General features: G+C 41.4%; 1 protein-coding gene across 3 annotated transcripts in view; it reads right to left on the reverse strand.

The window, feature by feature from the left end:
• Positions 1-2,337: 2,337 nt before the first annotated feature.
• Positions 2,338-12,111, reverse strand: part of CENPC (centromere protein C) — a 28,451-nt gene continuing 18,677 nt past the window's right edge. For all 3 annotated transcript variants that reach the window (XM_065689796.1, XM_065689802.1, XM_065689791.1), the window contains exons 17-18: positions 11,479-11,551; positions 2,338-2,571 (exon numbers count right to left, since the gene is read on the reverse strand). In XM_065689796.1, coding sequence (XP_065545868.1) covers positions 2,541-2,571; positions 11,479-11,551 — 104 coding nt within the window. In that variant the 3' untranslated portion in view covers positions 2,338-2,540. The remainder of the gene's footprint in view (positions 2,572-11,478; positions 11,552-12,111) is intronic.

Genomic DNA, 12,111 nt, shown 5'->3' on the forward strand with positions numbered 1-12,111 from the left:
CTGCCAAAACACTCAGTGAAAAGCTGTAATGATTCCTCATGTCAGACCGCAAGCCCAAGAGAGCGTAACCCTGTCTGAACAGTCTGGAAGAGCAAAGAGAGCCCCCAGATCCATGTCCTGCCTGAGGGATCCTGCACGGCAATCTACACAGCAGCTCACCAGACCAGAGCAGCACTCAAGTCATATCAGTGCTGGGTCCTCTGCAAGCAGGCCTAACCATTGTATGCTTCTATGACCTGCCCCTTCCCATTTCACACAGCCCAGAGGCACAAGCATTGCACACACTTGCCCAGGTAGCAGACAGCTGAGCAGCAGACACATTCTCTGTGGCTCTAGTTAATGGTGAATACTTACTGGAATTGAGAACTGCTAGTCAAAAGCCTGCACTTTAGCCAGGCTCTCACCAGCAAAACAATGACAAGTGCTGCTTGGGGAAGGTTGATGAGAGTGGATGTTGTAAATGGAGCTTACAGAATAAAAGCTCCTCTTGCTCCCTTCTCTGCAACATTTAAATAAGTGCATACACTGTCTTTCGTAACACAGTACACTCTTGTTCAGAAGATTTTTTTTCCTTACCTTTTCACCTCCAAAAATTGTTTTGATTCCAGAATTAATATTGACCCAGACTCCAAGTTTTAAATGCTGGACAACTCTACAACACTTAGCTTGCAATCAAAACAGTGGGTTCACATGAGGCAAGGAGACTTTAAGAATAAACCAAACCAACCTGCCACCACCAAGCAGCATGATGCGCAGTATGCTTGTAGTCCAGTTTGGATTTTAAATCATTCTTAGGGAGACCTACTTTTACTACCCCCAGTAGTAAACTACCCCTACTTTTACTGACCCCAGTACGAGCTTGTTGCTGTGGAATTAATAATAGACCTATGCAGATTGATATTCCCAGGAGACAAAGTAAAAGGGAAAAATATTAAAAACTGATGCTCCTGGCAAATGAAAAACTAATGGACCATATTTTCCCAAAGGGATGGGAGGTGCTTTCATTTTATTTCATTCTGATGACTATGCAAGACCTGCCATAATAAGTGACTCTCAGGGAGTACCATCTCCAGCTAAACGGAAACACCTTGAAAATTTCACAGAGAACACACAGGAGAGCATAAGTCACCACATACCAAATCTGAAGAGCACTGGATGATCACAACACTGCATCAGAATGTAGCTCTGTCTACAATTTACCTAAAAACCAAGTAAGTCTGGAATATTTTAACCCAGAGTTTCTGTATAGCTATGGCAGGAGCAGCAAGGATTTGAATTGGTATCAAAGTAACTGTCAACTAGGGACATTGGTTTTTTAAAACTAATATATATAACAACATGGCTCAGTGCAAGGTCCTGCACTTGGGTCACAACAGTCCCCAGGCAATGCTACAGGCTTGGGGAAGGATGGCTGGAAAGCTGCTGTTTGGAAAAGGACCTGGCGGTGCCGACTGACAGAGCTGAACACGGGCCAGCTTGTGCCCAGGCATACAAGGCCAACAGCATCCTGGCCTGTATGAGCAATAGTGTGGCCAGCAGGGCCAGGGCAGCGATCATACCCCTGTACTTGACACAGGTGAGGCCACACCTGGAACACTGGGTTCAGTTACGGGCCCCTCACTACAAGAGAGACATTGAGGTGCTGGAGCGGGTCCAGAGAAGGGCACGAAGCTGGTGAAGGGCCGGGAGCACAAGTGTGATGAGGAATGGCTGAGGGAACTGGGGTTGTTCAGTCTGGAGAAGAGAAGGCTCAGGGGGACCATATTGCTCTCTACAACTATCTGAAATGAGGTTGTAGTGAGGTAGGGGTCGGTCTCTTCTCCCAAGTAACAACTGATAAGAGGAAATGGTCTCAAGCTGCACCAGGGGAGGTTCAGATTGGGTTTTAGGAAAAAAATCTTCACTGAAAGAGTTGTCAAGCACTGGAACAGGCTGCCCAGGGAACTGGGTGAGTCACCATCCCTGGAGGTATTGAAAACACATGGCACTTGTTGTAGATGGGGCACTTAGTGACACGGTTTAGTGGTGGATGTGGTAGTGCCAGGTTGATGGTTGGATTCTATGATTTTAAATGTCTTTTCCAACCTAAACAATTCTATGGTTCTAGTCTTTGAAAAATATTTACTGTCAAATTCGCTCTAAGAGTTTCCATGAACTCCAGTGGAGCACATGAAAGATTTCACTGTTGGTGACATCCTTGAAGCCACTCAAGGTAACTCACATTATTTATAAATATTTACAAGTCAAACTCCTGCAGTTACCTGCATTTTCAAAACCACACAAGCTACTAGAAAATTAATTCCTAAATGATTAAAAAATCAAATAAATCAAAACTGATTTGCATTATTTAATATTTATTGATACAAAATTAAAAATAATTTGTAACAAATCACATATTTATAATTTACACTGGAGAAATACCTTTTAAGATCAATGAAACAACATGCCACTTAAAGCTGGGGTGTATTGCTGGTCGAATGGTAGTTACAGTGTTCTTTAGAACTCATTTGCAGAAGCTGATCTTCAGTCTGCAGGCAGAGCTATGTCTCCAACATGCTATGTGGATTTGGCCTAAATTATAAAAAGAATAGAAATTAGTTCAAATTAACACAGTTTAAAAAAGCCTATCTGGCTGTGCCATGACATTAGCAGGGCTGCGAGACAGTAAAGTGGAACCACTACAAATTGTACTCACAGCAGCAAGGACATTAGAGCATTCACCTACTCCAGTGGCAAATCAATAAAAATATCAGTATCATTTCAATTACACTCAAAAAAGCACATTAGCCTAATTTAATTTAAGCAACAGTGGTCTCTAACAAACACATTCCTCTGTGCAAAGGTGCCATGACTTCCCAAATATGACGGATAATGGCTTGGCAACTTCACACACCGGTTATTCCTAGCCTGCTATATGACACAGAAAAGGACCTCCACTTGAGATGTACAGCATGTGGGTTCTCCCAAGACAAGCTTGAAATAAACTTACAGAAGAGCAGTTTCCATAGCATGGGAATCTCCAGTTTCTTAGAGTGGCTGAGGCTGGAAAGGACCTCTGGAAATCACCTGGTCCAACACCCCCTGCTCAAAGCAGGCCCACCATGAACCAGTTGCCCCAGATTCAGATAAGCTCTTCTTCCCCATACGTGAGCTTTCGCCTGATCTCTTCTGTACCTCTTCATCTATCCGCAGCAACCACAGTGGCAAGAGTGAGGATGCCAAGTGTACTTGGCAAATACACGCTCCCACCTGCAGGCAGCAAGTAGGAACGCAGATAACAGGTTCTGAGCTGTGGGGACAGAGCTTTTCCTCATAGAAGGAGGTGTCCAATGAGCCTAATGAGGTCTTAGCTCTGTCTCTAGGAGAAATACATGAAGGCAATCCTGAAGGGCCACCAAGCTCTTCCAGCTTATTTAGTCCAGGTTCCTCCTTAGACACCACAGAAACTTCAAAACCCAGGAAGATTCTCTTGGCATTTACCAGAACAGTCAGGCAGCAATGGGGTGTGAGGGAGCACACATGTCCACATCCATATCTGCAGCAATGGGCACACACCACCACGCTAGACCTGTGTTCCAAAACCAGCTGGTGCTAAATGGCATTCCCACTGGGCAAGAGGAATGAAGATGTAAGAGCAGGTGAATGCCAGGACCAGACTGCCAATGCAAAATTGGCACGTGGCACGATGCCCAAACGATGGCACAGCCACGGCAAGATTGTGCCAAAGCAAAGCAAGTCACCAACACGCTGAATCACTGCTACAAGAGGAGCTAAAAGCACAACACTACAATGCTCTGGGGTAAGTCTGGCCAGGGCGAAAGGTGCTGGGTGGATCCTTTCAGCACTGCAGAGCCAACCTCAACAGACAGACCAGACTCAAGGGCAATCATGCAGGCCTGAAGCAGTCTCAGTTCTGCTTCTGCAAGCAGCAGATGACAACAGTAACAAACACCTTTCCAGTGACATCCTGAGCTGACCTTCATGGGAATAAAACTACACAAAAGTCTTTCACACAATGGAGGCCAAAGGAAGTTCTGCATCACTTCTCTGAATGAGAAACTGGGAGCTTTGCCAGGCCCTGTACAAAGCCTGAAGGAGAAGTAGCAAAGGAACCTTCAGGCACAAGAACACTTCCAAAATAACTCAAATACCTGGAACTGAGTTAGAAAAATGATGAAATCATTGCAAGCGGCACAAAGATAAAAAAATTTATCTTCAGTAAGGGAAATGCATCCAAAGAAGGCAAAGAGATTAGTTTAGGCAGCAAGACAGAAAATGGAGGAGCAGATTGAAACTGGATACAGCACCTGAGCTGTAACAGTGGCAGGTGAATGCCTCATCTCGCAGCCTGCTCCAAGAGGAAGGAAGAAAAACAAACCAAAAGGAGACAAAGCGCAACTTTGATGGATACTTCAGGACAACTGCCAACCTGCCTAGCAAGACACAGCATGTGCACATGGAATTAATTTCATGGAGGAAATTACTACCAGCATTTGCTCAAATACCTGAGGAAACCCATTCTTTGTAATTTCCAAAACAATTCTGGTTCCAGACAAGTGCGCAGCAAAAACAACCCAAAGGTGGACATTTAAGCAAATTCTTAGCTTATGCAGGCATCCAGTTAAGTAAGACAGGTTTCGTACTTCACCAGCATCACCACTGCATGGAAATGAGAAAGGGGGGGCATGCACCTCATTTGCAACCCTCAGCATCTCACCAGAGATGACCTTTGCAAGCTGAGAAAGTCCTTCAGAAGAGGAGCTAAACTATTTCCAGTAGAAGCAATATTATTATTATGGTTTCCTCCTTTTCCTTTTTTTCCACCCAGAAATATGTCATGCAGCATGGCTGCAGGATGTAAGCAACAGAAGCCCTTTCATGACAAGGTAATAATTTCTGTGAACTTGAGTTAGCAACTGAACTGAGCTATTCTAAATTTTGTTAATTCACAGGAAACTGCCTTAAGCAGCACCAGGGGAGGTTTAGAATGGATATTAGGAAAAATGCCTTCCCCAAAATGGTAGTCAGGCATTGAAGCAGACTGCCTAGTGAAGTGGCGGAATCACTGTCCCTGGAAGCGTTCAAAAACCATGCAGACGAAGCCCTCAGTGACATGGTTTAGTGGTGAACTTGGCAGTCCTGGGATAACAGTTGGACTTGATGATCTTAAAGGTCTTTTCTAACCTGCTTGATTTTGTGAATTCACTCAATGTAGTTTGTTTGAAAGGTTAAGCAGGATGCTAAGATGGACTCTCTACGCCACAAAGTGAAAAGGCAAATAAAGCAGACATTTAGTCGCTTTGTCTTTAAAACACAGTGGCGCTTTTTCACTAGCTAAAATACCGTTCAAGTCTGGCAGCTGTATTCTAATACGTTGCTGCAGCGACCTCTGTGCTTTACCTATGAATTGCCATCAAAGCAGAGAGAAAAGCTTAGCTGTTCACCAGGCAAATGTCTGCTTCTGCTAATATGAAGAAAATCAGCCATAACAGGAGTCAGAGAGCATTTGCTGGATGCAAAAAAACCTCTGCAATTATCACTTAATTGTCCTTCACGGGCCAATACTGAGAGTCTCATACTTTCCCGTTAAGGTTGCTCCCTCCTTCAGCACTTTTTCTTAACTGGCTACTTAATTAGTCTTCCTTCCTGGGCTTAATTGTAAATTTGTTTTGATTAATTAGCCTCAGAGCTGACTTGACACTAACTTAAATATAGGAGGAGTGCTTAGCTTCTCCAGCATGCATGCAGGCTACTGCTTCCTAGGGGAGCCCCCTCTTTGTCAGCAATAAAATTTCAAGTTCAGATTGTGTTTGAAAAAAACCCTTCATCATTAACTTTCATTTCTTGTAATTGCCCCTTCTGTAGGACAACACAAAAGTGATATTAACATAAAGAAAGGATAAAACCCAGGAAGTTCAGGACTCTTGTTAAGTGGATTATACATCATGTTCATTAGCTGAATCCTGCAGTTCTAGAGAAGATGACATAATGCACCTAAACACAAGTGATCATAGCAAACTAGAATCCCCAATCACAAGTGCAGCACAGACAGGTGTATTCTCATGGTACCAACATCAGAGGGGTTTCCCTTACTGACTGGAGAAGTCTATGTTCTGCTCTTCCAAGTTACTGAATTCTATTGAAAATCCTTTGCACAGCCTAGACAAGCCAGTCTGCAGCACCCTTAGACACTACTATTGCCCTTCGTTATGTTTACACCTCCCATCTCAGTCCTTTCCTCACCATCTTTCCCTTTCATCTCCATCTTTACAGTACCTTGATTCCAGAAGACACCTGCACCCAGCACTGCCATGCAGCTGCCATCTTGATCCATTCTGATTTCAGCTACTGTTGCCTTTTCCTGTGTTTTCAGTAACTTCAAACACCATGACCATGAAAAAAAGGTAGTGAACTAAACAGAATAATGTGTGTTAACATCAACTGCACCCATTCAATAAACTTCCTAAATAATCATCAGGAGCACTGCAATCCTTCAATTTTCAAATTTTAAAGTCCGTACCTGTCAAGCTGGAAAGCGAAATTAAAAACCTTACTCTGGACATTAATATGCTTTTCTGTAAACACTTTAAGATTTGCATCTCAACTGAACAGTCAGACTGAGAAAGTAAATATTTTGCTTCTTTCAGCCTCTTGTTTCAATTATTGCCCCTCTGGTACTCCAATCATGAAAAAAACTGCAAAGAAGTGCAGAGTAAAGGTGGTTTTACTATCTTTCATGTGCGCCTTTACTTGGGCACAGGAGTTTAAATTAAGCAAATCAAACCAGGAGCTTTGTGGATGAGCTCAAGAATGAAGAGCAGCTCTGCATGCATGCTTTTTAGTATATTCATTCCTTAATTATCTTGCAGCCAACTGGTTTGACTGATGATCAACTACTGTTTTCACCTTAGAACTGGACCATAGGAATCACTTTGGTTGGCAAATCCTAAATGAAGCTTTTCCATGCAACCTAAGAAAGGTTTGGCTTCAAGATCTCTTCTGAAGAGGAAACGTACCAGCTTGGAAAGACTAAGATACTCAGTTACAACAGCTGTCGATATCATTAAAGAGGCATGTTCCATACTCTTCAGTTAGATGTATTATCTGCAATCAATCACCAATTCAAGTAAATCCTGTATTACAAAAGACATTATGCAGAGTCTATACATCAGTAGAAGTGCAAGAAATATTCTTTCATGCTGAAATGCCTTTTCAGCTGTTGTGAAATGAGGAAATAGCTCTTTAAAGTTTACTGCATTCACCAAATGTTAATATAAAATCCTCTGCAGATAAGCAATTCAGTATTTGAAACCAGAAGAAACTGTATATGTGTTTCAGTTTGCTTTATTGGTGCTATTTATTTTTCTGTAATTACTCAGCTCATATTCTCCTATTTTATGTTTACAAAGTTGTGTAAGTACATATGTGCATAAGTATCTGACAGTTTTGCAACCATTCTTCTGCTGCTTTAAACTGCAAAAAAACTTTGTGTAGTAGAAGAGGAACAGCTTTTGAACCAAATGAAACTACGAAAAGGTTTTCAAAAGAACCTACTAACCAGTAAATTTTGGGTTTGCTTTTTGTGGGCTTTTTTGTTTTGGTTTTTTTGTTTTTTTTTTTGCTTAGCTTTTTTTTTTTTTTTTTCCCAAAGGGAGCCAAAACCTTCAAAAATCTGACTTTTTATTCTGGTGGGGCATTTTCAATTGTCCTCCTCAAAATAAGCCTCTAGTCCTTACCACAATACCTACCATAGAAGACCTAGGGCTACGAACATGAAGTTGATGAAATATATTTTTGTTTCCAGCTCTCTCAATTACTGCTGACAGAAACCAGTGATCCTCCCAAGGAGCAGCATGAGTACCACACAGGCAACAGGAAAGGCCAACAAGTCTCTTTCACAACAACAATCGCAGCTACACTCCACAGCAGGTAATGCTGGCTAACCAACTCTGGCCTAGTTTAACACAAATCTGGCTCAGATTTCTACTGCTTTTAGAAGTGATGTTCTGTACTCTGATGCTAAGTAAAAAGTTGTGCTGTCTGAGGTGAATATGTAAACCATTTTAGTCTATGAAGTAACTTAAAAGCTGTTTCAAAAGCTACAACAGGCAAATAACATTACAGATACCCTAAGAATATATATTTAAGCTCCAGGCCACAACATGCTCTGTATGAGCTATTAATTTAGCATCTTACCAATTCTAACTAATTTTGACACGTAACTATTTGAAACCATCACAGCAGTAGTCAGTGGGAGTTATATTACTCAACAGAATAAAAAATATACTCATAGAGAGAATCATACATATACATAAGCCTTCAGAGGAGGCTTTTTTTCTTTTTTTGCAATATCCTATTTGGTAAAGATAAAAATTAAACTACCAAAGGCTACCCACAACTACTAGTAGCAATAGCGTAGAAAACAGGAGACAAAGCAAGTCCAGGTAGAGGTGAAACATCAACAGTTTCTTCTGACTAACAACTGGTTCTTGCTTGCCACACTGCACAACTCAGCACCCATGCCCTGGAACTCAGAACATTCTTCTGCACCTCTTCACACTATATTCAGACACAGGAGCAAGTTTTTTTACAAGTGTCAAGTTTAAGAAAAAAAACCAAAATGCAATCCAGGCAAATGGTGAGCAACCTAGCTCAACTCAGCTCCCGCTGTATGTTTTAGAAGACAACTTTGAGCAAGTGGCTACAAGTAGAACATACATGCTAACAGAACAAATTTAACAAGGTTTAGTGCCAAGTCCTAATGTTAATGGAGTATGATTTATGTCTTCTTGCAACAGAACTCAATTGAATTTATCTCCACCTATAACACTTTCTTCCTCCTCTCTTTCAAAAACCAAACCCAACTTAACATACATGCCCGCCAAAGTACAAAAGGCTGAGCTTGAAGCTCCATCTAGTGACAAATCGTGGAAATGGCGCTAAACTAAAGCAACATCCTACATACATCACCACACCCGGCACAACTGATTTTGCTGCTTTTATTGAAAACACAAACGAACAACATTGTGAGATTTGTTCCGACTACAAAATGTTCTCTGCAAACTATATAGAGCATTTCTCTCAAGAAACCGATGAGCCAGGAAGTAACAAAACCATCTGGCATAAAAAGTTACGAGCTTTACCAAAACTGCTGTATCTGTTAACACTCCCAGCCATAACATTAGGAAAACACAGAAGCATTCATGGCATGCTGACCTCGAACCTGCTCTTGAACATCTGCCACTTCCAGCCTGTATCAGGAAAAGGTCTGCACACATGTTACTTCTGCTTAAGAAAATACCCTGAAAGACGTAGTTTTCATCATTTACTCATGACCCAAAAGAAAACCCACTCAAAACCTTCCTGCCAAATTGCAGTATAGTGCAGTGGCGGAAGAGACATCAGTGCCCTATAAAACAAAGGCACTGTATCACCTCTTATCTGAGCCCACTGAACTAGAACACATTGCTAGAAAGCAGCAAACTGCCTGGAGCTCCACCACAACATACATACACACATTCTTCTAGAGCCATGAGCTCCATACATAGTCCATACATGTTCACTAACCCCTTAAGCACATATCTCCCTGCTATCTAGTACGTAGACAGGTAATGCAGAAGAAAATTTGCAGAGTAACTCCCCGGCCTTTAACACAACTGAAAAGTAGTCTTGTTCTGACCTTCATGTGGAATCAATGAGATGTTGGGCTCAAAGACCACCACATCCATACCCTGAAAGGTGGAAGACGGGCTTGGGTGAAGCGCAGAGGATCTTTGGTCTAATGCACTGTTTTCCAAGTGGCAAATTTCCAGACCTCTGCAGGCCTGAGGAGCTGAAAGACTTAAACTAAAATGTTTTAGTGGTTAGGATCCCCTCAAGCGGTGGAAACAGCCTGTGTGCCCATCTGGTAGCTGGTATGGCTCCAACACAGAAGGGACAGTATTTGAAGCTTGCTGACCTTGAAAAGAGCAACCCAAGCCCAAAATTTAGAAAATCTGCAAACATCAAATTATCAGCTGTAACTTAATGTCTTTTTTTAACTATCATTTCAACTTTTAAACTGCTTATGAAAGTTGAGGCTGGGAAAAAAAGAAGAAAGATCCTTTTGTGCAGTCTGAACTTTGGAAGCAAAGAGTTCGTATCAAGACAGAGGAAGAACTAAATGGCAATAGGCACGTTCCTCTTCCACCTTCTCGGAGTTTAGCCATGAATACAAAGATGCCACAACTTCTACTAAGTGTTTCCACTGTCAGTCTACATACACACTACTCATAGGAACATACTGCTTGAAAGAGTATGATAAAAAAAACAACAAAAAAACCTCAAGCTCCCCAGTCTAAAGGGGAGCTTGGATGTATCCTAATCTTGGTGTCCGAGCCCCTTCACAGACACAGGAAGTTAGTCAGCAGCTGAAAGCTTAAGGGAAGCACTAAAGCCAACTCATCTTTGCTACTTTAATGTATACTTCAGATATAGCATAAAGATCATGGCCAAGGCTATTTGCACTCAGTCCTGAAGTCCTTAAAGTTTACGATTCCTTTTCAATTTTCCTTATCTCATTCTCTTCTACAATACCAGTGACCACTGAGAGAAAGTACCCTATCAGAATAGCTGCAGTTTATCCTTATCTTCAGCCAGAAGGAACCTGAAAGAGCTTGGGAGACAAATGCTGTGTATACCATCTGCTGTCTAGACTTGGCTTCTGGAGTATACAGTATAATTACAGTTTTCCCAAAGGTCCTCATTATTATCCAGGAACACAGCAAGCAAAACAAAAGGAAATATTAAAGTAATACATGTGGCAATGACTTATCCCTGCTGCACAAAATAAAGCTATCCACAGTGTTCAGAGCTAATCAAGCCATAGCTTCCATGCAAAAGATACAACTGATAAGCTCCTACTTAAGAGCTCCCATTTTACAGTTTGAGGTACTAACCATACATCTGCTAAACAAGGAAGAAACACGTCATTAATACAGCAGAAGGTGGCTGGACCCCAGCACCAAAGACTCCAGCAACCCATCTCCTAGACAAGAACGTGAACAGCATGGTCCTACATTTAAACAGAGATTATTCTAAACAGTTTGTACCAGCAGACATTAAGATGACCAGAAGTTAGCTGAAGATGTCAAATTTTTTTCTAGTGGTAAGCATCTTTAGGGGAGATGAGGCATACAATCTGGATCACCAACGTGCTTTACCCACATATTTTACATGTATATCTTTCTGTCTTTGGATAACACAAGAACAGTAACTGATGCAGAGTGAAGCCTCTCAGTATGTCACTCCTGTTCATTCACCAACTACTGAGGTTCTTTTGGTTTTGCTTTTAACTCTTCCATTGATTTCAGCTGCTTTGCATCAATTTGAAATGTTAAGCTGGGTGCACTCAGTCCCTTTTTGTAGGTAAAAGGAACTCAGAAACATACAAAAGCTTTACAAGTGTTTCAGCAAATTTTTCTGCACTAAGTTCTTCACCTGTCTTTTTTGAGTTGTGTGAAGAGAAGAACACTTTCTTTATTCAGAAGATTACGTATGTTATATCCATTTCCTACAAATAAAAACAAAGAAAGTTTTCTTTAGAAGCCAGTAGTAATTTTTGAAGTCCTCTCTTAAGACAAATGTATTTCTATTTCACATATTTTAACAGGAGGAATATAAGCCCCTCACAGGCATGTCATTGCATTTCAAAGAGATAAAAAGCAATATAGCTAGTTTCATTTATCCTAACCTGTGCTAAGAATAAAGCGCATCATTGCTGAGAAGATTTTTACTGAGAAGAATGTAACAGGCTTGAGCTCTCACCTCTTGAAGCCCACAAGAAAATTTTCAGGTGACTGAATTAACTTTCATTTATTCCTATAGAAAATCTCCATAAAACCCACACAAGGACTGCAGATCTTCACTCACAGATTTGCATACTAACACAACCACAAATATGGAAACATCTAAAAGGCATTGAATGTCAGGAACAATTGACATCCTAACATTTGTCTACAGCCCCACTTGATGAAATTACAAAGAGATCACCCTCCACAACCAATGCATCGCCTATCCAGGCAATATGAGATAAGCCATCAAGAAGCAGGTAAGAATGGAAATGGATCCTTA

The sequence above is a fragment of the Lathamus discolor genome, chromosome 1 (genome assembly GCF_037157495.1).
Source record: "Lathamus discolor isolate bLatDis1 chromosome 1, bLatDis1.hap1, whole genome shotgun sequence".
Classification (NCBI taxonomy): domain Eukaryota; kingdom Metazoa; phylum Chordata; class Aves; order Psittaciformes; family Psittacidae; genus Lathamus; species Lathamus discolor.